At 41.4% G+C, this 20,031-nt stretch overlaps 2 protein-coding genes across 2 annotated transcripts in view; both read left to right on the top strand.

The window, feature by feature from the left end:
- The first annotated feature begins 233 nt into the window (after positions 1-233).
- On the top strand, positions 234-6,063 carry LOC131107110 (sphingosine-1-phosphate phosphatase 1-like). The gene is made up of 3 exons (XM_058056800.2): positions 234-1,139; positions 2,535-2,624; positions 4,683-6,063. The coding sequence occupies exons 1-3, from the start codon at positions 510-512 to the stop codon at positions 5,232-5,234; spliced, it is 1,272 nt and encodes a 423-aa protein (XP_057912783.2). The 5' UTR covers positions 234-509; the 3' UTR covers positions 5,235-6,063.
- A 276-nt stretch (positions 6,064-6,339) lies between these two features.
- abcd4 (ATP-binding cassette, sub-family D (ALD), member 4) overlaps positions 6,340-20,031 on the top strand; it is a 38,842-nt gene continuing 25,150 nt past the window's right edge. Inside the window, exons 1-18 of the mRNA XM_058056850.2 lie at positions 6,340-6,664; positions 6,770-6,888; positions 7,874-8,001; positions 8,074-8,213; positions 8,288-8,404; positions 9,553-9,678; positions 10,029-10,079; positions 10,338-10,432; positions 10,523-10,644; positions 11,102-11,193; positions 11,270-11,359; positions 11,565-11,770; positions 11,849-11,940; positions 12,024-12,060; positions 12,173-12,222; positions 13,101-13,153; positions 13,219-13,295; positions 13,391-13,506. Coding sequence (XP_057912833.2) covers positions 6,621-6,664; positions 6,770-6,888; positions 7,874-8,001; positions 8,074-8,213; positions 8,288-8,404; positions 9,553-9,678; positions 10,029-10,079; positions 10,338-10,432; positions 10,523-10,644; positions 11,102-11,193; positions 11,270-11,359; positions 11,565-11,770; positions 11,849-11,940; positions 12,024-12,060; positions 12,173-12,222; positions 13,101-13,153; positions 13,219-13,295; positions 13,391-13,506 — 1,755 coding nt within the window. The 5' untranslated portion in view covers positions 6,340-6,620. The remainder of the gene's footprint in view (positions 6,665-6,769; positions 6,889-7,873; positions 8,002-8,073; positions 8,214-8,287; positions 8,405-9,552; positions 9,679-10,028; positions 10,080-10,337; positions 10,433-10,522; positions 10,645-11,101; positions 11,194-11,269; positions 11,360-11,564; positions 11,771-11,848; positions 11,941-12,023; positions 12,061-12,172; positions 12,223-13,100; positions 13,154-13,218; positions 13,296-13,390; positions 13,507-20,031) is intronic.

The following is a 20,031-nucleotide window of genomic DNA, read 5'->3' as shown; positions in this document are numbered from 1 at the left end:
TAGATTTTGGGTTTCATCTCGCTTTATGGGATGATTCGTGTCGAAAACAAAATTAAGTTAATATAATGTTGACTGAGACGATTCTACTGTTTAAGTGTGCTTAAAATATGTTTGTGTTCTGCTAACTTATGGGTAATGCTAACTTATCTCTTGCAATGCTCTGTTTGTCCGCCAGATGGTACTCGCAACACAGACAAACACTGGAGCTAGCGGCGAAGAAACCATAAAAGCCATCGAAGAAGAAGAAGTGGCATTGAGCGCTGTGAGCATAACGGGCTGACTTGACGCAGTTAGAGGCGGCCTTCATAAACCCGGTGATACTCCGTGATGTAATACGGCGCTATAACGGACTTTGGATGCTGCTCTTCCAAATCTTCCACTCTACACGGTCGCTATTTGTGAGTTCGGAGAGGCAGCCTGGAAGACGCCACGTAATTATTTGTTAGACTGACCGGAAGACCATGAGCCCAGCGGAATAACGCCACATAACATAACCTGTATTTGTCATTATGGTGATGGACGCCATCAAGACATTTGTGGAGACGTGTCATTATCTCCAGGACCCCCGTCTGGTGGCCAAGTTCCAGCACTTGTGTGGCGTCCGCGGGACATTTCCGGAAAAACCGAGCGACGAGCAAGGAAGCTATGCGTCTGAGCCGGGCTGCCCCGGGCTGAGGCAGAGGACCCCCGGGGAAGACGTCAGCAACGGCGCGGCAGTGCATGTCAATGGGGTGAAAGGTGACCCTAAGCCCGATGAGACCACCCGAGCTAAGCCCCTCCGCAGGAACTCCCTCACCGGGGACGTGGGTCAGGAGTTCCTAATCCACAACAAGCTCCTCTTCTATCTCTTCACGTTCGGCACCGAGCTGGGCAACGAGATGTTCTTCATCATCTTCTTCCCCTTCCTCTTCTGGAACATCGACGCCCTCGTCAGTCGTAGGCTCATCGTGGTGTGGGCATGGAATCTGTTCGTGGGACAATCCACCAAGGACATGGTGCGTTGGTCCCGACCGGCCTCCCCTCCTGTGGTGAAGGTGGAGGTCTTCTACAACTCTGAGTACAGCATGCCGTCCACACACGCCATGACTGGGACTGCCATACCCTTCTGTCTCTTCATGCTCACGTATGGACGCTGGCAGGTAACTAATATACCTCATTATTCATTCATTTTCTACCGCTTATCCTCACAAGGGTCACTGGGGATGCTGGAGCCTATCTCAGTGGGGTACACCCTGGACTGGTCGCCTGCCAATCACAGGGCACATATAGACAAACAACCATTCACACTCACATTCATACCTATGGACAATTTGGAGTCGCTAATTAACCTAGCATGTTTTTGGAATGTGGGAGGAAAACGGAGTACCCGGAGAAAACCCACACATGCACGGGGAGAACATGCAAACTCTACACAGAGATGGTCGAGGGTGCTAACCACTCATCCACCATGCAGCCCATAACGAATTATAATCGTAAAAGTAAACATATAAGGACAAAGGAGAATGATTAATTAAACTGCTTCTGCCTACTACTTTTCAGGAATGTTGGAAAGGTTAGTGAGTTCATCATAATTAAGAAGAGAAGGGAAACAAGCAGTGACGCTTACAATGCTGGAGACAAGATTGAGGGAAATGGAACTACTCCATCACTTGTTTGCTCCACAAGTGTTGCTTTTGAGGTTTTGGCAGCATGAACGAGAACCTCCTGATTGGCCAGGGGCTGGTCAAAGGCTTGTCAATCAGCACTCCTTGCTTGTAAGCCCCCCGACAAACAACACAAAGCTAGGCTTCGCTACACATCTTAAAAAAAATGAAGCTCAGATACAGGAGCAGAAAGTTTGATCATGTTGTTGTTTTTCCTCCAGCATATACGATAACCTAGCAAAGATGTTGCCTGCTAGCGTCGTTACCGCTCATTAGCACGAAAGCCACAGTTACCAGGCACAATTTATACAGTATAGACCGAGTGACAGATTATCGGCAAAAAAAGTGAATTCATTGTATACATTAAAATACATATTATAAAAATGGTATGCTATGGTTCAAGTCCCCCGGTTATGCAGTTCGACTGGACTTTTGTCAGTCAGCTTGACCCACTTTTAAAGTCCATCAGGTTTTGGATCTGTGACACATTCACAGCATGAACGGGCTTGATCAAGATAAAGATCTCTGCTGCGCCACGAAGGCAGCAAGCAGCCCATGAGCTGAGAATGCGTTGTTGCAGTAATCTTTGTCTGTATTTCTGACCAGAGTCATGTTATTCCGAGCTTGCTGATAAAACAAACCACTCCATTGAGTGTTCACGAGACTTAATCTTTGTTCACACACAATTGCTGCAGCTTCCTGTTTTGTCAAAGGAGCGCTGCACATTCTGGTGTGTTTGAGGGGGATGTTAAAACCTCATTTTGTCAAGCATAGTAGTCCAAAATCAGACTTGTTGAAGTTTTCACATGTTATTAGCATATGTATACAAGCATGAATGCCATATGATTGGTCAAATAATGCTCATTTGATGTGTTCTTTTCTGTCACCTAGTACCCTTTCCTCTTTGGTTTGTGTGTGGCCCTCTGCTGGAGCATCCTGGTGTGTGTTAGCAGAGTCTACATGGGGATGCATTCCGTTCTGGTAAGTGTTATCAACGATACAAAGACGCTACATCTTGACGCTAAACAGCAACACGCATGCTTGTTCTTGACATATAGGCAAGGAGTGTCTGGAAAGTTAAGGGTGCAACAACTAAGTCATCACAAGTCCTTATCGGATAATATTGCCGTAGTGGCATAAATCTCCTCCCTACTGAACATTGACTCTATTCTAATTTTAACAGGTAGTTTGATTGTTTTGTTGCTAGGAAACACAAGTAAATAGTGGTTCAAATATAATCAAAACCTGAGAATCTGTGAGCTTTTTTCCTGATGTGACAGTAATGACTCAAAGTTGAACAAGAAGTGAACATGGCAACACCTACAGGACACAAGGCATACTTTGTCATACACCGAAATAGGGATCGATGCCGATACCGTTTTTTTCCCATCACCCATATCCGATGGCCAATTTTGCATTTTACATGAAAAAATGACAATGATAACAAATATTACAGGTCTGAAATTTAAACAAATATTAAAGGAAGGAGTTCAGTTCCACTCTCGGCCATCTCTGTGTGGAGTTTGCATGTTCCCCCCGTGCATGTGTGGGTTTTCTCCGGGTACTCCGGATTCCTCCCACATTCCAAAAAAATGCTCGGTTAATTGGCGACTCCAAATTGTCTATAGGTATGAATGTGAGTGTGAATGGTTGTTTGTCTATATGTGCCCTGTGATTGGCTGGCAACCAGTCCAGGGTGTACCCCGCCTCTCGCCCGAAGACAGCTGGGATAGTCTCCAGCATCCCCCCGCGACCCTCGTGAGGAAAAGCAGTAGAAAATGAATTAATTAAAGGAAGGAATAAATATTCATTCATGTGCAAAACATTTCTGTCGTAGTTTAAGTTTTATCCAGCATTGATGTGATGACTGCTCTTCCGCAGTGAGACACACCCTCCTCCCCTTCCACACACACAAACACATCACACTGACACAATTTAGTACGATATATAAAACATTTCTCTCATTATTAAAATTTGTGTTGTGCACGCTAAAAGACCTCTGATAAGCATGAATCTGAATGAAACGCCATGGGACTGAATTGCCAACATTGACATTAAACCTGTGTTGGTAACAGCTGTACATATTAGCCTCCAACTCCATCAACAGCTCCCTAATTCCAACGGTAGGCACTTTTAAAGATGAAGCATTCAGCAGCATTCCTGGTTTTCCGACCCACAAACTAAACTATATTTTCAAGCACGTATATTGCATGCTCTTGGCGTTCATGTTTTGCTCTTTCAAAGCAGGTGGCAATATTTCAACTAAGTTTAACTCTTAGAGGCTAATTAAAAGTTGAAAACGTACCCTTGTGATTCACCACTCTTGCAGTGGGGGTGGGGTTCCAACGACTGTGTGTGTTGCAGGGTACACAACAGGCAACACAAAGTTGTCTATAAATCATGCGGCGAAAAAATACATCGGCGAACCCACGTGCGTATCGGCCGATACCGATTCAAGTAAAGAACGCAAATATCGGCCCGATGTATCAGTCGATCCTTACACTGAACTAAATAATGAAGTGATATTTCCCCTACCAAGTACGTATGAACTGCCTCGTTCAAGACGGTTGTACCCAAGGCTCAAAACTGAACCGCATCACATTTTCAGGTCAATTTTAACAACACTGCAGCCAATGACGGAGCCACACAGTCGCATTTACCAGTACATACGTACCTCAAGCCGTAAAATTCTGATGTTATACACCATTGTCTTGGTCGTTGTGGTCCATCGGCTTTCTCTTTTGTGCGACCCATGTGTTTCTCTTTAGCTTAGCAACTCCGCTATAAACAAACGCTGTTATAAAATGGAGCCCGTGGCCCACATCCCACAATCACATGCAAGTATTTCAAGATTGTGCTCTATTTTCCCGTATTTGCTGTTTTTTTTGTGTCACAAGCCAATGAATAATGAGCGGCGGTGCCGTAAATGGCCCCCGAGACGCACTTTGGACAGCCTTGGTTGATGTGAGCGTTAGGTCATATAAAATGTGGAATGTTTCAGCTTGATAAATGAGAGCATTTTATGTGTTTCTGTTGTAGGAGGTGATCACTGGCTTCCTGTACAGCCTCCTCATTCTGGCCTTCTTCCACCAAGTGTTGGACAAGATCGACACCTTTTACATGACCGACCCGTACGCTCCATTGGTAATCTTGGTGTCCCATGTTAGCCTCGGACTCGTGGCCTTCTCCCTGGACTCCTGGAGCACCTCCCGTGGGGACACGGCCCAAGCGCTGGGCACCGGAGCGGGCGCAGCTCTGGCCACCCACGCCAATTATCAGCTGGGGCTGCTGGCGGACCATCCGCTGTCATCTCTGCCTCTCGCCTTGCCTTCGCTCGGCGTGGGGTTGGTGGTTAGCTCCCTGCTACGCTTCGCCATCGGGGTGGCAGTTATCCTGGTCACCAGGATGGTCATGAAAGCAGTGACCATCCCCTTCCTGTGTCGACTGTTCAGGCTGCCCGCTGAGGACGTGAGACAGGCGAGGCAGCACATGGAAGTGGAGCTGCCGTACCGTTACATCGTCTACAGCGTTGTCGGGTTTACCTGCGTGTGTGTGGTGCCTCTCCTCTTCAGGGTCGCAAACCTGGCGTGAGTGCGGCATGCAAACAGTCATGCACTGCTGAAATACAGGGTGTTGTTTCTGCACCACACAAACATATTTTAAGGCTAACTGTGTTGGTATGGTATGGTTTTCCCCCATGAAAAGACCAAAATTACGTGATCCAAATGCAACAGTTTGCATGAATAGCTTTGGCTAGACAGTCTTTCCCTCTGTGAATGGATCATCGTGTTTCTCTTGTTGCTCAAATCTCCTCGTAACAATGCTGCTGTAAAGACGACAGTCAGACGACACCTAACCAACTTTTTGAAAGGCACAAGCACATGAGAACACACTGGAGAAGGAAGGAATCCAGAAACGTGACTGGTTCCCATCCTTCATGGAGTATGAAGAAATAGGGTCCATCGCCAGGAAACAATCAAATGTTTGGTTTATTTACATTTTTATATTAATTTGTAATGGATCTTTTGTATTTTTTAACATCATCCCTATGCTCTGGATAAGCCAAACAATGAATCATGTCAGTGTTATATTAACTCTTGTTTGATGCTAAGATATTAATCTGTGTGCAAAAGTATATTTGAAGTATTGTGGAGTTTCCCTGTTTAAATCTTTATACCTTGAGGCATTACCACTGTTTGTCTACATTACATACCGTCTCTGCTTCCTTTTTTTGTATTGCTTTCTGTGAATTTTCTTGGTTTGTTTGTAAAGTTAAATGCTTTTTGGGGCTGGCGTCTGACATGATGAAATATACAGTATTTTTGATGGGCTATGCCATCTTGATTAAATGTGTAAAAAAGTTTCGAACGGGATATTTTGGCGTTCTTGCACTCAAGTGTATTAAAAAAAATATACCCTCCCTAACTTGTTTGCTTCCACATTTGTTAACAGTTGGAAATAGCGGTTCTGAAGTTCTCGTTGAAGAGCGGGACTTTTATTCTGAAATGCGGAAGTGGAGCATTGATCGTGACAACCAAAGTCTGAAACCACAGGCGATGAAAGTCCTCATCAGGTCCTGCTGTCATACCCTCCTTAACTATTGGGTTTGTTTCCATGATTCTCAGCAAGTGGATATAGTGGTTTTGACGTTTTCTTACGTTCTCTTCTCTGACGACTTTTATTTTTAAATGTCACAACATCCTGTTAATGCGGAAGTGACGCGTTTGTTTATGAGGAATAAGCCAGTCAATAGAGGGAAGAGATGAGAAAGTCTTCACTATACCGGCTGGTCTTAAATGCAAGGACAAGTTTAATGAAAACTATCGTAACGGTAGCTTCACAATTTTCACACATTTCACACATTTTCCCGTCAGTTTTATTCCTGAACGCTGTAAATTCCGTCACTTTAGGCTGCTGTAGTGCAACGACAAAGTTAGCTCGATTGGCATAGTTGTGTTATTTTATGTCTCAGCACAAATGTCTCCCTTAGAAAAGTCAAATGGTAGAAGAACATCACAAAGGTAAGAAATGTCAACGTTGCATTTTATTGCGTCACAATAGACGTTCATTGTGTCATCACAATGGTGTTGAGTTCCTAATCTCTTATGTTTGCCATTTCAATGAAGACCAAAATTGGACTGGAAGTTCGTTCAGAGGTTCTGCAGCATCCAGAAGGTTCTGTTTCCTTCATGGAGCAACAAGAGTGTTCTCATGTTTGGGACTCTTCTTGGAATCACATTAGTTGGTAAATTGCAACACACACACACACACACACACACACACAGCAAACCCGGAAGTACGTTGCACGTGAAAGTTGAAAGTCTGCAAGCTTATATTATTCGCAAGCTAATAGTGAATATATATCATATTAACATTTCTAATATGAATTTTATCCACGTAATTCAGCCGCTTATGTCACTAACCCGTCGTCTGAAACATTTAATTCATGAGGAAAAAGTAATGATTTTACAAGATTTGTTTATGTAGATAAAGTCGTAATACGAGAAAAAACGTGAAATGTTTTGAGTTTTCACATTTATTAAATAAAAATGTCCAAACTTTCATTTAAATTGTATTTAAAATATTATAAATATATAAATATTGTATTTAAAATATAGCCTGTAAATAGTTAAATTTTTTTACATTTTCATTTGAAATTCCAAAAGTAAAATATTTCATAAAAATGAAATTTCACTATTCCATGAGAAATATTACACATTTATGCTCAAATATTTTTCTTTGTTTTCTGCATGCTCCATACTTTAATTATATAATTTTCCTGACATAATAATTAAAAAAATGAATATTTAATGTCTGAACCATTTATGTTGCTTTGGGTTTAGTTTACCTGGTTTATTTTGAGTAATCGTGGAGTGCTATAGTTGGTTGACAGCATGGAGGTATTGCTTTTTGTGCAGGAAGTGATGGAAGTGCATGGAATTAGGGTGACAGGAGGTCACACCGTTGCTGTGATGTCACCCTTTATGCTACTCACAGCCACTGGGGGGCACATGTGCATGATAATGATTGCCATGATAAACTGATGCTGTCAGCATAATCCCCCTTCATTAGGACGCATTCTCTTTTGTGTCATTGTGCAACTTCACTCCTGATAGCAAAGTGACTTGTCTGCATCTGACCTTTAACTCACACCATTGCCTGATTTTCTATTTTTTTTACGAGGTGCTAACACATGTTGTTTTTTTTTTTTTTGTTTCTCCTCTCACCAGAGCAGCTGATCATTTACCAGGTGGGTGTCCTTCCTAGTCGCTTCTACAATGTGCTGGCTGACAAGGACAGCAAAGGCTTCAAGAGCCTGCTGCTCACCGCCATGGTGGTCATTGTGCTTAACTCCTTTGTAAGTCTGTGGATCCACTACACAGTACAATAAAATCGACAAAATAACCATCCTACACATTGACTTTAACAGTTGAAAAGCTTGGACCAGTACGTTTCCAACCTGATGTACATCAGCTGGAGGAAGACGCTAACGGAGAGCCTCCACACGGCTTACTTCCAGGGACGAGTCTACTACACACTCAACGTGCTCCGAGAGGACATAGATAACCCGTAAGCTGGCCGTATTCACATGGCCGATATTAGTAGTGTTGCTGACGAAGAGGTGTGCCTGTTTTCCCGCACAGTGACCAGAGGATCAGTCAGGATGCGGAGAGGCTATGCAAGCAGATGAGCACCATGGCCAGTCGACTGCTTGTGTCGCCTTTCACGCTGGCTTACTACACCTACCACTGCTTCTACAGGTATTGTTTACATGTATACACTCTCTATTTTATCATATTTAGTCATTTTCTATTCACTGGTTGATGTAAACTACAATATCTGTGAAAAATATGATGCATTAAAGTTCCATATTGCAGTGATACTAACAATGTATTTGCTTGTTGTAGTCCAACAATTAATATAATAAAATAATATAAGCGATAATGATAAGAATAAAAATGTGATACTAATAGAAATATATTTGCAGTAAATGAATATATAAAAGATATACATAAGTGTCATCTCACTATGTGGCATTTATTTGGCCAGTCTTGCACTTCTTAGTGACTTCATATCATTTTATTAACATTCATTTACAGAAGCGGTGTCCAAAGTGCGGCCTGGGGACCATTTGCAGCCCTAGGATGTTTTTTTATAGGCCCTCTGCACGTTCTAAAAATACAATTAAACAAGAAAACTAAAAAACAACAGCAAAAATTTGAAAAAAAGTAGTAATTTTACAAGAATAAAGATGAAAATAGCAAAAAGTTGAAAATTAAAGGAAAAAAAAGTATAATATGCACGATAATAAAGTCAAAATATTATGGAAATGAAGTTATAATGTGATGAGAAAAAATGTGCAAGAAGAATGAATAATATAATAAATAAAAGCCTAATGTAAGGAGAGAAAATTCAAACTAGCTTCAAGCTTTGTCAACTATTTCACAAAGTATATACATATATATATATATATATATATATATATATATATATATATATGTGTATACAAGTGGTTAGCGCACAGGCCACACGGCTAGGAGACCTAGGTTCGATTCCACGTTTGGGCATCTCTGGCTTCCTCCAACATCCCAAAAGCATGCATGTTAGGTTCATTAATTGGCGACTCCAAATTGTCCATAGGTATGAATGTGAGTATGCCCTGTGATTGGCAGACCAGGCCCAAAGACAGCTGGGATAGGCTCCAGCATGCCCACAACCCTAGTGAGGATAAGCCGTATAGAAGATGGATTGATAGATAAAAAGGTCTAAATATAAAAATGTGAAAGTGACCCCACATTCTTTGATTTATCGTTTTGATTGACAGTATAAACCCTGCCTTTTGTTTGACATGGTCACATATTGTTGTTTTAGTGTGTGATGATAATGTATATACTGTATAATATTGCAGCACAGGTTGGATGGGTCCAGTGATTATCTTTGGCTACTTTGTGCTGGGGACCGTGGCCAATAAGATCCTGATGGGGCCCATTGTGTCCACACTGTTTGAACAAGAAAAACTGGAGGGAGACTTCAGGTATGTACTGCACATGTACGTGCGCATTACCATGGTACTGTGTTTTCTATTTGAGGAAGCAGATCTACTACTTAAAAGGGCCTGCCTTGTGTAGTTTTATTCACACTGACTGCCTCCATCTCCCCACCCATATTGGACAGGATGCATCTGTGCAATTTTGGCGTTTTTCGGAAATAACACAGGATGTGGAGGTCATTTATGAAGGAGAGCTGTACTTCCACTTCCATACAAGGAGGGGTCAAAAGTATTCCATACTTTTGCTCTTTGGATCGGATTAAATATGCAATTTAAACAAAAAGAGTGTTTTGGACAAACAATGCAATCCCAGCATGATCTTTTCTTGTGCACAGATTCAAACACATGCAGATTCGAGTCAACGCTGAGTCGGCGGCCTTTTACAGGTAAGACACACCAGGACTGCTAGATCATCAAAACAATCTACTGACCCATTCCAAAGTCAAAAAGGCCTCTGAAGTCGCACCAATGTCGAAGACATGTCAATCAACCTCATTACACCATTACTAAAAAAAAAGAGCTTGCCTATGTTGACTTAGATGTACATCGTCATGACATAACATTCATTATAGTGAAATAATTGCTCTGTTTATGTCAATGTGTTGTACGGTAGCTACTATCTGGACTAAATGTGTGCGTTTTAGAGCTGGTAAAGTGGAGCACATGAGGACCAACAGACGCCTGCAGTCTCTGCTGAAAACACAGCAAAGTTTAATAAACAAAGAGCTGTGGCTTTACAGTAAGAACACACACACACACACACACAGTGTCAGACACACCACTTAAAGGCACCACCTTATATTTATATATGTTATCTATCCCGTCCCAGTTGGGGTGAACACCTTTGATTATCTGGGCGGCTTCCTCAGCTACATCATCATCGGCATTCCCATTTTCGGCGGGATCTACGACTCTCTGTCGCCTGGAGAGCTGAGCGCTCTTATCAGCAGGGTAGGGCTTCCTCTGTTTCTACCACGGGTGTCCACACGTATTCCAACTGGAAAGTGAAAGGATATGGGGAGCCACTTTAAATATGTTAATAGCAATCCCAAAATCTTGGATTTGTGTTGTAGCTGACAAAGCAAATGTCTAATTATTAATTAAAACTCATTTCAATTGTAAAGTATGAGTTGAAACTAGTGCCTTGTCTGTTTTCACAGTCAAGATAAGGCGCTTGAACGCCTCTTAAAATACTCATGAATACTAATGTTTAGTTACGCCATGATGCCTTGCAGCCACTAGGTGGCAGCACACGCTTGTTCTAACAAAGCAAAGAGAGAATGAGATATTACTCTCGTATTACCTATGTCCATAAAAACTGCATGTACAGTATTATATCAGCAGGTACTGCTTCTTTGTTTGGTATTTTACCAGCCGTGTCCTCTGTTCCGTCCTTGTCCACACGCAGAACGCCTTTGTGTGCATCTACCTGATAAATGGCTTCACCCAGCTAATAGACCTGTCCACCACACTGTCAGACGTAGCAGGCTACACCCACAGGTTAGCGCTCTGCATGCTTAAACTCAACCACCGTCTCCTCCTCCTTCGCACGCTCCCTCATGTGTGTTTGTCTCAGGATTGGAGAGCTGAGGGAGGTGATGGATGACATCCTACGCGAGCAGTGCGACTACGACCCGGCATCAGGGGAAAGCTACGACTTTGACAGGTCTGTGTGGAAGGAGCAGGCACACGCACACACTCGTGGGAAATGCGTGAATCTTAACTACTCGCAGGCTTGTAGACTGTGTGAGTGTACAATTTGCTGCCGATGCAAATGATTGAAGGTTTGATTGAAGGTTTGACACCAGTATGACAGGGCATGGGACAAGGGAGCACTACATCCATCACTTTAGTTTCACATGTCCATGCAGTGACTTCAATGTCCATGGGGGCCCTGTGGACACGGCCTTCATCCTGGACCACCTCACCTTCAAATCCCCGTATTCAGACCAGCAGTTGGTGGAGGACCTGAGCCTGACTATTCGAGAAGGAGCACATCTGCTGGTGGTGGGTAACACCGGAACCGGCAAGACGTCCCTACTTCGGGTCCTTAACAGATTATGGGAGGCAGAGAGCGGTGAGCTCACACATGCATCATAAAGAACTGAACGACAGTCAAGTTGGACAAATGTGCGTTTATGCTTTGCTTCATCAGGTTTTGTCCAAATGACCACATGCTTTGGGCCCAGAGGAACCCTCTTCCTGCCCCAGAAACCTTACCTGACTGATGGCACGCTACGTGAACAGGTCGCTACTCACCACTTCCTCTCTAGAATGCATTCTAATAACCATGAAGTCTTACTAAAATAAAAAGCCTGAACTCCCAACAGGTCATCTACCCTCTGAAGGATATTTACCCAGCATCAGGTATCAACATCACATCACTATACATAATTGCTAATATACTATTGTATATTGCTATGTTAAGCATTGAAGATTCCTATTCAATGATGATGATACTGTTTTTTTTTCATCTCAGGATCTGTGGATGATGAAAGGATAATCAAGTTCCTTCAGCTGGCAGGGGTGGTGAGGTTTACATTTTACATAATCCAAAGATGTTGGACACACTTATTTGTTCACTTTCAGAATGTTTTCCAATGGGAAATAATGGCATAAATCTTGGCATAAATAAGCATCTTAGCATAAATAAAGTCTTATGAAGCATAATACGTCCGATTAAGGCTATATGAATTTGGAAAACAATCCATTCCTGTGTGATTAATTTCTATGAATTTTTTTTTGTATTTAAATTGTTCTTTCTTATAGGCTAAACTTGCTAAATATATATAATATATATATATATAATTATATATATATATATATATTATAATTATAAGCCACAAATATATATATATATATATATATGTATATGTATATGTATATGTATATGTATATGTATATGTATATATATATGTATATGTATATGTATATATATATATATATATATGTATATATATATATATATATATATATATATATATAGTTTTATTTATATATATATTTTTTATATATATTTTATATATGTATAAAAACATGCTAGGTTAATTGGTGACTCCAAATTGTCCATAGGTATGAATGTGAGTGTGAATGGTTGTTTGTCTATATGTGCCCTGTGATTGGCTGGTGACCAGTCCAGGGTGTACCCCGCCTATATATAAAATATATATATATATATATATATATATATATATATATATATATATATATATATATTTTCTTCCCATTTCTATGGTTATCGCAAATTTCCTCTGTGGGAGGATTTGATGGTTTTACAACTGTGGGTGGATGTGAGTGTGTGAAAATGTTTCCTTCAATCATCATGTTCTTGTGTAAATGCCATCCATCCATCCACTTTCCTCCGCTTATTTGAGTTTAATTTGTTTGTTTTTGTTTCTGTTATGTAGTCTAGTCTGATGAAGCGAACAGGTGGGCTGGATGAAATAGTCGACTGGAATTGGTAAGAGACATTTTGTCCACACATCATTGTCTTCTCCATACATTCTCATGAGTTTGTGTCTGCAGGTACGATGTCCTGTCTCCAGGTGAGATGCAGCGTCTTTGCTTCGCTCGCCTTTTCTACCTGCAGCCCAAATACGCAGGTGTGTTGAATTCCACAGTGAAAAAAAACCCTCATCTTTAAACAAAAGTCTTGTATTATCCATGTTTTTTTTTGTTCTTGGCCTGATGGTGACAGTCTTGGACGAAGCCACAAGTGCTTTGACTGAGGAGGCAGAGTCTCAGCTGTATCGCATCTGCAAGCAGTTGGGCATGACACTTATCAGTGTGGGACACCGCAGCAGTCTGGAGAAGGTGAGGACAATAATTAATACTCTTGTTCAAATGCTCATTTATTTTGGTTTTTTGTTAGCTTCTGTATACATTTTTCACAGTGTGTGTGTGTGTGTGTGTGTGTGTGTGTGTATATGCATGTATTTAGGTAGGTAGGTGTGTGTGTTTGCATGTATTTTGGTCTATGTATTTAGGTACATACGTATGTATATACTGTATGTGTGTATATATTGTGTGTGTGTGTGTGTATGTATATATATATATATATATATATATATACTGGCATTTTCTGCTGTTTTTGGATGCTTCTCAGGCCCCTGGTTAGTGTGTGTGAGGTTTCCCCTGTTTTTTTGACCAGAAAAGTGCATTAGAAGCAAGTTGAAAAAAACAGAAAAAAACGACATACTAACCCCTTATGATTTTTGTCAAAAATCAGCTCCCTCAAACACTGGCGTTTTCTGCCGTTTTTGGGTGCTTTTGGGGCCCTCGTTGAGTGTGTGTGTTAGGTTTCCCCTGTTTTTTTGACCAGAAAAGTACATTAGAAGCAAGTTGAAAAAAACAGAAAAAAACGACATACTAACCCCTTATGATTTTTGTCAAAAATCAGCTCCCTCAAACACTGGCGTTTTCTGCTGTTTTTGGGTGCTTTTGGGGCCCTCGTTGAGTGTGTGTATTAGGTTTCCCCCGTTTTTTTGACCAGAAAAGTGCATTAGAAGCAAGTTGAAAAAAACAGAAAAAAACGACATACTAACCCCTTATGATTTTTGTCAAAAATCAGCTCCCTCAAACACTGCCGTTTTCTGCCGCTTTTGGGGCCCTCGTTGAGTGTGTGTGTTAGGTTTCCCCTGTTTTTTTGACCAGAAAAGTGCATTAGAAGCAAGTTGAAAAAAACAGAAAAAAACGACATACTAACCCCTTATGATTTTTGTCAAAAATCAGCTCCCTCAAACACTGGCGTTTTCTGCCGTTTTTGGGTGCTTTTGGGGCCCTCGTTGAGTGTGTGTTAGGTTTCCCCCGTTTTTTTGACCAGAAAAGTGCATTAGAAGCAAGTTGAAAAAAACAGAAAAAAACGACATACTAACCCCTTATGATTTTTGTCAAAAATCAGCTCCCTCAAACACTGGCGTTTTCTGCCGTTTTTGGGTGCTTTTGGGGCCCTCGTTGAGTGTGTGTGTTAGGTTTCCCCCGTTTTTTTGACCAGAAAAGTGCATTAGAAGCAAGTTGAAAAAAACAGAAAAAAACGACATAGTAACCCCTTATGATTTTTGTCAAAAATCAGCTCCCTCAAACACTGGCGTTTTCTGCCGTTTTTGGGTGCTTTTGGGGCCCTCGTTGAGTGTGTGTTAGGTTTCCCCCGTTTTTTTGACCAGAAAAGTGCATTAGAAGCAAGTTGAAAAAAACAGAAAAAAACGACATACTAACCCCTTATGATTTTTGTCAAAAATCAGCTCCCTCAAACACTGGCGTTTTCTGCCGTTTTTGGGTGCTTTTGGGGCCCTCGTTGAGTGTGTGTTAGGTTTCCCCTGTTTTTTTTACCAGAAAAGTGCATTAGAAGCAAGTTGAAAAAAACAGAAAAAAACGACATACTAACCCCTTATGATTTTTGTCAAAAATCAGCTCCCTCAAACACTGGCGTTTTCTGCCGTTTTTGGGTGCTTTTGGGGCCCTCGTTGAGTGTGTGTGTTAGGTTTCCCCTGTTTTTTTGACCAGAAAAGTGCATTAGAAGCAAGTTGAAAAAAACAGAAAAAAACGACATACTAACCCCTTATGATTTTTGTCAAAAATCAGCTCCCTCAAACACTGGCGTTTTCTGCCGTTTTTGGATGCTTTTGGGGCCCTCGTTGAGTGTGTGTTAGGTTTCCCCCGTTTTTTTGACCAGAAAAGTGCATTAGAAGCAAGTTGAAAAAAACAGAAAAAAACGACATACTAACCCCTTATGATTTTTGTCAAAAATCAGCTCCCTCAAACACTGGCGTTTTCTGCCGTTTTTGGGTGCTTTTGGGGCCCTCGTTGAGTGTGTGTTAGGTTTCCCCTGTTTTTTTGACCAGAAAAGTGCATTAGAAGCAAGTTGAAAAAAACAGAAAAAAACGACATACTAACCCCTTATGATTTTTGTCAAAAATCAGCTCCCTCAAACACTGGCGTTTTCTGCCGTTTTTGGGTGCTTTTGGGGCCCTCGTTGAGTGTGTGTGTTAGGTTTCCCCCGTTTTTTTGACCAGAAAAGTGCATTAGAAGCAAGTTGAAAAAAACAGAAAAAAACGACATACTAACCCCTTATGATTTTTGTCAAAAATCAGCTCCCTCAAACACTGGCGTTTTCTGCCGTTTTTGGGTGCTTTTGGGGCCCTCGGTGAGTGTGTGTTAGGTTTCCCCTGTTTTTTTTGACCAGAAAAGTGCATTAGAAGCAAGTTGAAAAAAAACAGAAAAAAACGACATACTAACCCCTTATGATTTTTGTCAAAAATCAGCTCCCTCAAACACTGGCGTTTTCTGCCGTTTTTGGGTGCTTTTGGGGCCCTCGTTGAGTGTGTGTTAGGTTTCCCCCGTTTTTTTGACCAGAAAAGTGCATTAGAAGCAAGTTGAAAAAAACAGAAAAAAACGACATACTAACCCCTTATGATTTTTGTCAAAAATCAGCTCCCTCAAACACTGGCGTTTTCTGCCGTTTTTGGGTGCGTTTGGGGCCCTCATTGAGTGTGTGTATTAGGTTTCCCCCGTTTTTTTTACCAGAAAAGTGTATTAGAAGCAAGTTGAAAAAAACGGAAAAAAACGACATAGTAACCCCTTATGATTTTTGTCAAAAATCAGCTCCCTCAAACACTGGCGTTTTCTGCCGTTTTTGGGTGCGTTTGGGGCCCTCATTGAGTGTGTGTATTAGGTTTCCCCCGTTTTTTTGACCAGAAAAGTGTATTAGAAGCAAGTTGAAAAAAACGGAAAAAAAACGACATACTAACCCCTTATGATTTTTGTCAAAAATCAGCTCCCTCAAACACTGGCGTTTTCTGCCGTTTTTGGGTGCTTTTGGGGCCCTCGTTGAGTGTGTGTTAGGTTTCCCCCGTTTTTTTGACCAGAAAAGTGCATTAGAAGCAAGTTGAAAAAAACAGAAAAAAACGACATACTAACCCCTTATGATTTTTGTCAAAAATCAGCTCCCTCAAACACTGGCGTTTTCTGCCGTTTTTGGGTGCTTTTGGGGCCCTCGTTGAGTGTGTGTTAGGTTTCCCCCGTTTTTTTGACCAGAAAAGTGCATTAGAAGCAAGTTGAAAAAAACAGAAAAAAACGACATACTAACCCCTTATGATTTTTGTCAAAAATCAGCTCCCTCAAACACTGGCGTTTTCTGCCGTTTTTGGGTGCTTTTGGGGCCCTCGTTGAGTGTGTGTTAGGTTTCCCCTGTTTTTTTGACCAGAAAAGTGCATTAGAAGCAAGTTGAAAAAAACAGAAAAAAACGACATACTAACCCCTTATGATTTTTGTCAAAAATCAGCTCCCTCAAACACTGGCGTTTTCTGCCGTTTTTGGGTGCTTTTGGGGCCCTCGTTGAGTGTGTGTGTTAGGTTTCCCCCGTTTTTTTGACCAGAAAAGTGCATTAGAAGCAAGTTGAAAAAAACAGAAAAAAACGACATACTAACCCCTTATGATTTTTGTCAAAAATCAGCTCCCTCAAACACTGGCGTTTTCTGCCGTTTTTGGGTGCTTTTGGGGCCCTCGGTGAGTGTGTGTTAGGTTTCCCCTGTTTTTTTGACCAGAAAAGTGCATTAGAAGCAAGTTGAAAAAAACAGAAAAAAACGACATACTAACCCCTCATGATTTTTGTCAAAAATCAGCTCCCTCAAACACTGGCGTTTTCTGCCGTTTTTGGGTGCTTTTGGGGCCCTCGTTGAGTGTGTGTTAGGTTTCCCCCGTTTTTTTGACCAGAAAAGTGCATTAGAAGCAAGTTGAAAAAAACAGAAAAAAACGACATACTAACCCCTTATGATTTTTGTCAAAAATCAGCTCCCTCAAACACTGGCGTTTTCTGCCGTTTTTGGGTGCTTTTGGGGCCCTCGTTGAGTGTGTGTTAGGTTTCCCCCGTTTTTTTGACCAGAAAAGTGCATTAGAAGCAAGTTGAAAAAAACAGAAAAAAACGACATAGTAACCCCTTATGATTTTTGTCAAAAATCAGCTCCCTCAAACACTGGCGTTTTCTGCCGTTTTTGGGTGCGTTTGGGGCCCTCATTGAGTGTGTGTATTAGGTTTCCCCCGTTTTTTTGACCAGAAAAGTGTATTAGAAGCAAGTTGAAAAAAACGGAAAAAAACGACATACTAACCCCTTATGATTTTTGTCAAAAATCAGCTCCCTCAAACACTGGCGTTTTCTGCCGTTTTTGGGTGCTTTTGGGGCCCTCGTTGAGTGTGTGTTAGGTTTCCCCCGTTTTTTTGACCAGAAAAGTGCATTAGAAGCAAGTTGAAAAAAACAGAAAAAAACGACATACTAACCCCTTATGATTTTTGTCAAAAATCAGCTCCCTCAAACACTGGCGTTTTCTGCCGTTTTTGGGTGCTTTTGGGGCCCTCGTTGAGTGTGTGTGTTAGGTTTCCCCCGTTTTTTTGACCAGAAAAGTGCATTAGAAGCAAGTTGAAAAAAACAGAAAAAAACGACAAAATAACCCCTTATGATTTTTGTCAAAAATCAGCTCCCTCAAACACTGGCGTTTTCTGCCGTTTTTGGGTGCTTTTGGGGCCCTCGGTGAGTGTGTGTTAGGTTTCCCCTGTTTTTTTTGACCAGAAAAGTGCATTAGAAGCAAGTTGAAAAAAAAACAGAAAAAAACGACATACTAACCCCTTATGATTTTTGTCAAAAATCAGCTCCCTCAAACACTGGCGTTTTCTGCCGTTTTTGGGTGCTTTTGGGGCCCTCGTTGAGTGTGTGTTAGGTTTCCCCCGTTTTTTTGACCAGAAAAGTGCATTAGAAGCAAGTTGAAAAAAACAGAAAAAAACGACATACTAACCCCTTATGATTTTTGTCAAAAATCAGCTCCCTCAAACACTGGCGTTTTCTGCCGTTTTTGGGTGCGTTTGGGGCCCTCATTGAGTGTGTGTTAGGTTTCCCCCGTTTTTTTTACCAGAAAAGTGTATTAGAAGCAAGTTGAAAAAAACGGAAAAAAACGACATACTAACCCCTTATGATTTTTGTCAAAAATCAGCTCCCTCAAACACTGGCGTTTTCTGCCGTTTTTGGGTGCTTTTGGGGCCCTCGTTGAGTGTGTGTTAGGTTTCCCCCGTTTTTTTGACCAGAAAAGTGCATTAGAAGCAAGTTGAAAAAAACAGAAAAAAACGACATACTAACCCCTTATGATTTTTGTCAAAAATCAGCTCCCTCAAACACTGGCGTTTTCTGCCGTTTTTGGGTGCTTTTGGGGCCCTCGTTGAGTGTGTGTTAGGTTTCCCCCGTTTTTTTGACCAGAAAAGTGCATTAGAAGCAAGTTGAAAAAAACAGAAAAAAACGACATACTAACCCCTTATGATTTTTGTCAAAAATCAGCTCCCTCAAACACTGGCGTTTTCTGCCGTTTTTGGGTGCTTTTGGGGCCCTCGTTGAGTGTGTGTTAGGTTTCCCCTGTTTTTTTGACCAGAAAAGTGCATTAGAAGCAAGTTGAAAAAAACAGAAAAAAGACATACTAACCCCTTATGATTTTTGTCAAAAATCAGCTCCCTCAAACACTGGCGTTTTCTGCCGTTTTTGGGTGCTTTTGGGGCCCTCGTTGAGTGTGTGTTAGGTTTCCCCCGTTTTTTTGACCAGAAAAGTGCATTAGAAGCAAGTTGAAAAAAACAGAAAAAAACGACATACTAACCCCTTATGATTTTTGTCAAAAATCAGCTCCCTCAAACACTGGCGTTTTCTGCCGTTTTTGGGTGCTTTTGGGGCCCTCGGTGAGTGTGTGTTAGGTTTCCCCTGTTTTTTTGACCAGAAAAGTGCATTAGAAGCAAGTTGAAAAAAACAGAAAAAAACGACATACTAACCCCTTATGATTTTTGTCAAAAATCAGCTCCCTCAAACACTGGCGTTTTCTGCCGTTTTTGGGTGCTTTTGGGGCCCTCGTTGAGTGTGTGTGTTAGGTTTCCCCCGTTTTTTTGACCAGAAAAGTGCATTAGAAGCAAGTTGAAAAAAACAGAAAAAAACGACATACTAACCCCTTATGATTTTTGTCAAAAATCAGCTCCCTCAAACACTGGCGTTTTCTGCCGTTTTTGGGTGCTTTTGGGGCCCTCGTTGAGTGTGTGTTAGGTTTCCCCCGTTTTTTTGACCAGAAAAGTGCATTAGAAGCAAGTTGAAAAAAACAGAAAAAAACGACATAGTAACCCCTTATGATTTTTGTCAAAAATCAGCTCCCTCAAACACTGGCGTTTTCTGCCGTTTTTGGGTGCGTTTGGGGCCCTCATTGAGTGTGTGTATTAGGTTTCCCCCGTTTTTTTGACCAGAAAAGTGTATTAGAAGCAAGTTGAAAAAAACGGAAAAAAACGACATACTAACCCCTTATGATTTTTGTCAAAAATCAGCTCCCT

Source organism: Doryrhamphus excisus, linkage group LG19, assembly GCF_037039965.1.
Source record: "Doryrhamphus excisus strain RoL-2023G ecotype Guam linkage group LG19, RoL_Dexc_Guam_v1.1, whole genome shotgun sequence".
Lineage (NCBI taxonomy): Eukaryota > Metazoa > Chordata > Actinopteri > Syngnathiformes > Syngnathidae > Doryrhamphus > Doryrhamphus excisus.
This window is presented reverse-complemented; position numbering and strand designations above follow the sequence as displayed.

Excerpts from the sequence above, each read along its gene's own strand:
- LOC131107110 (XM_058056800.2), top strand. The coding sequence starts at position 510 with ATGGTGATGGACGCCATCAAGACATTTGTGGAGACGTGTCATTATCTC. Across the intron at positions 1,140-2,534 it reads TCACGTATGGACGCTGGCAG|TACCCTTTCCTCTTTGGTTT; the intron begins GTAACTAATATA and ends TCTGTCACCTAG. Across the intron at positions 2,625-4,682 it reads TGGGGATGCATTCCGTTCTG|GAGGTGATCACTGGCTTCCT; the intron begins GTAAGTGTTATC and ends TTTCTGTTGTAG.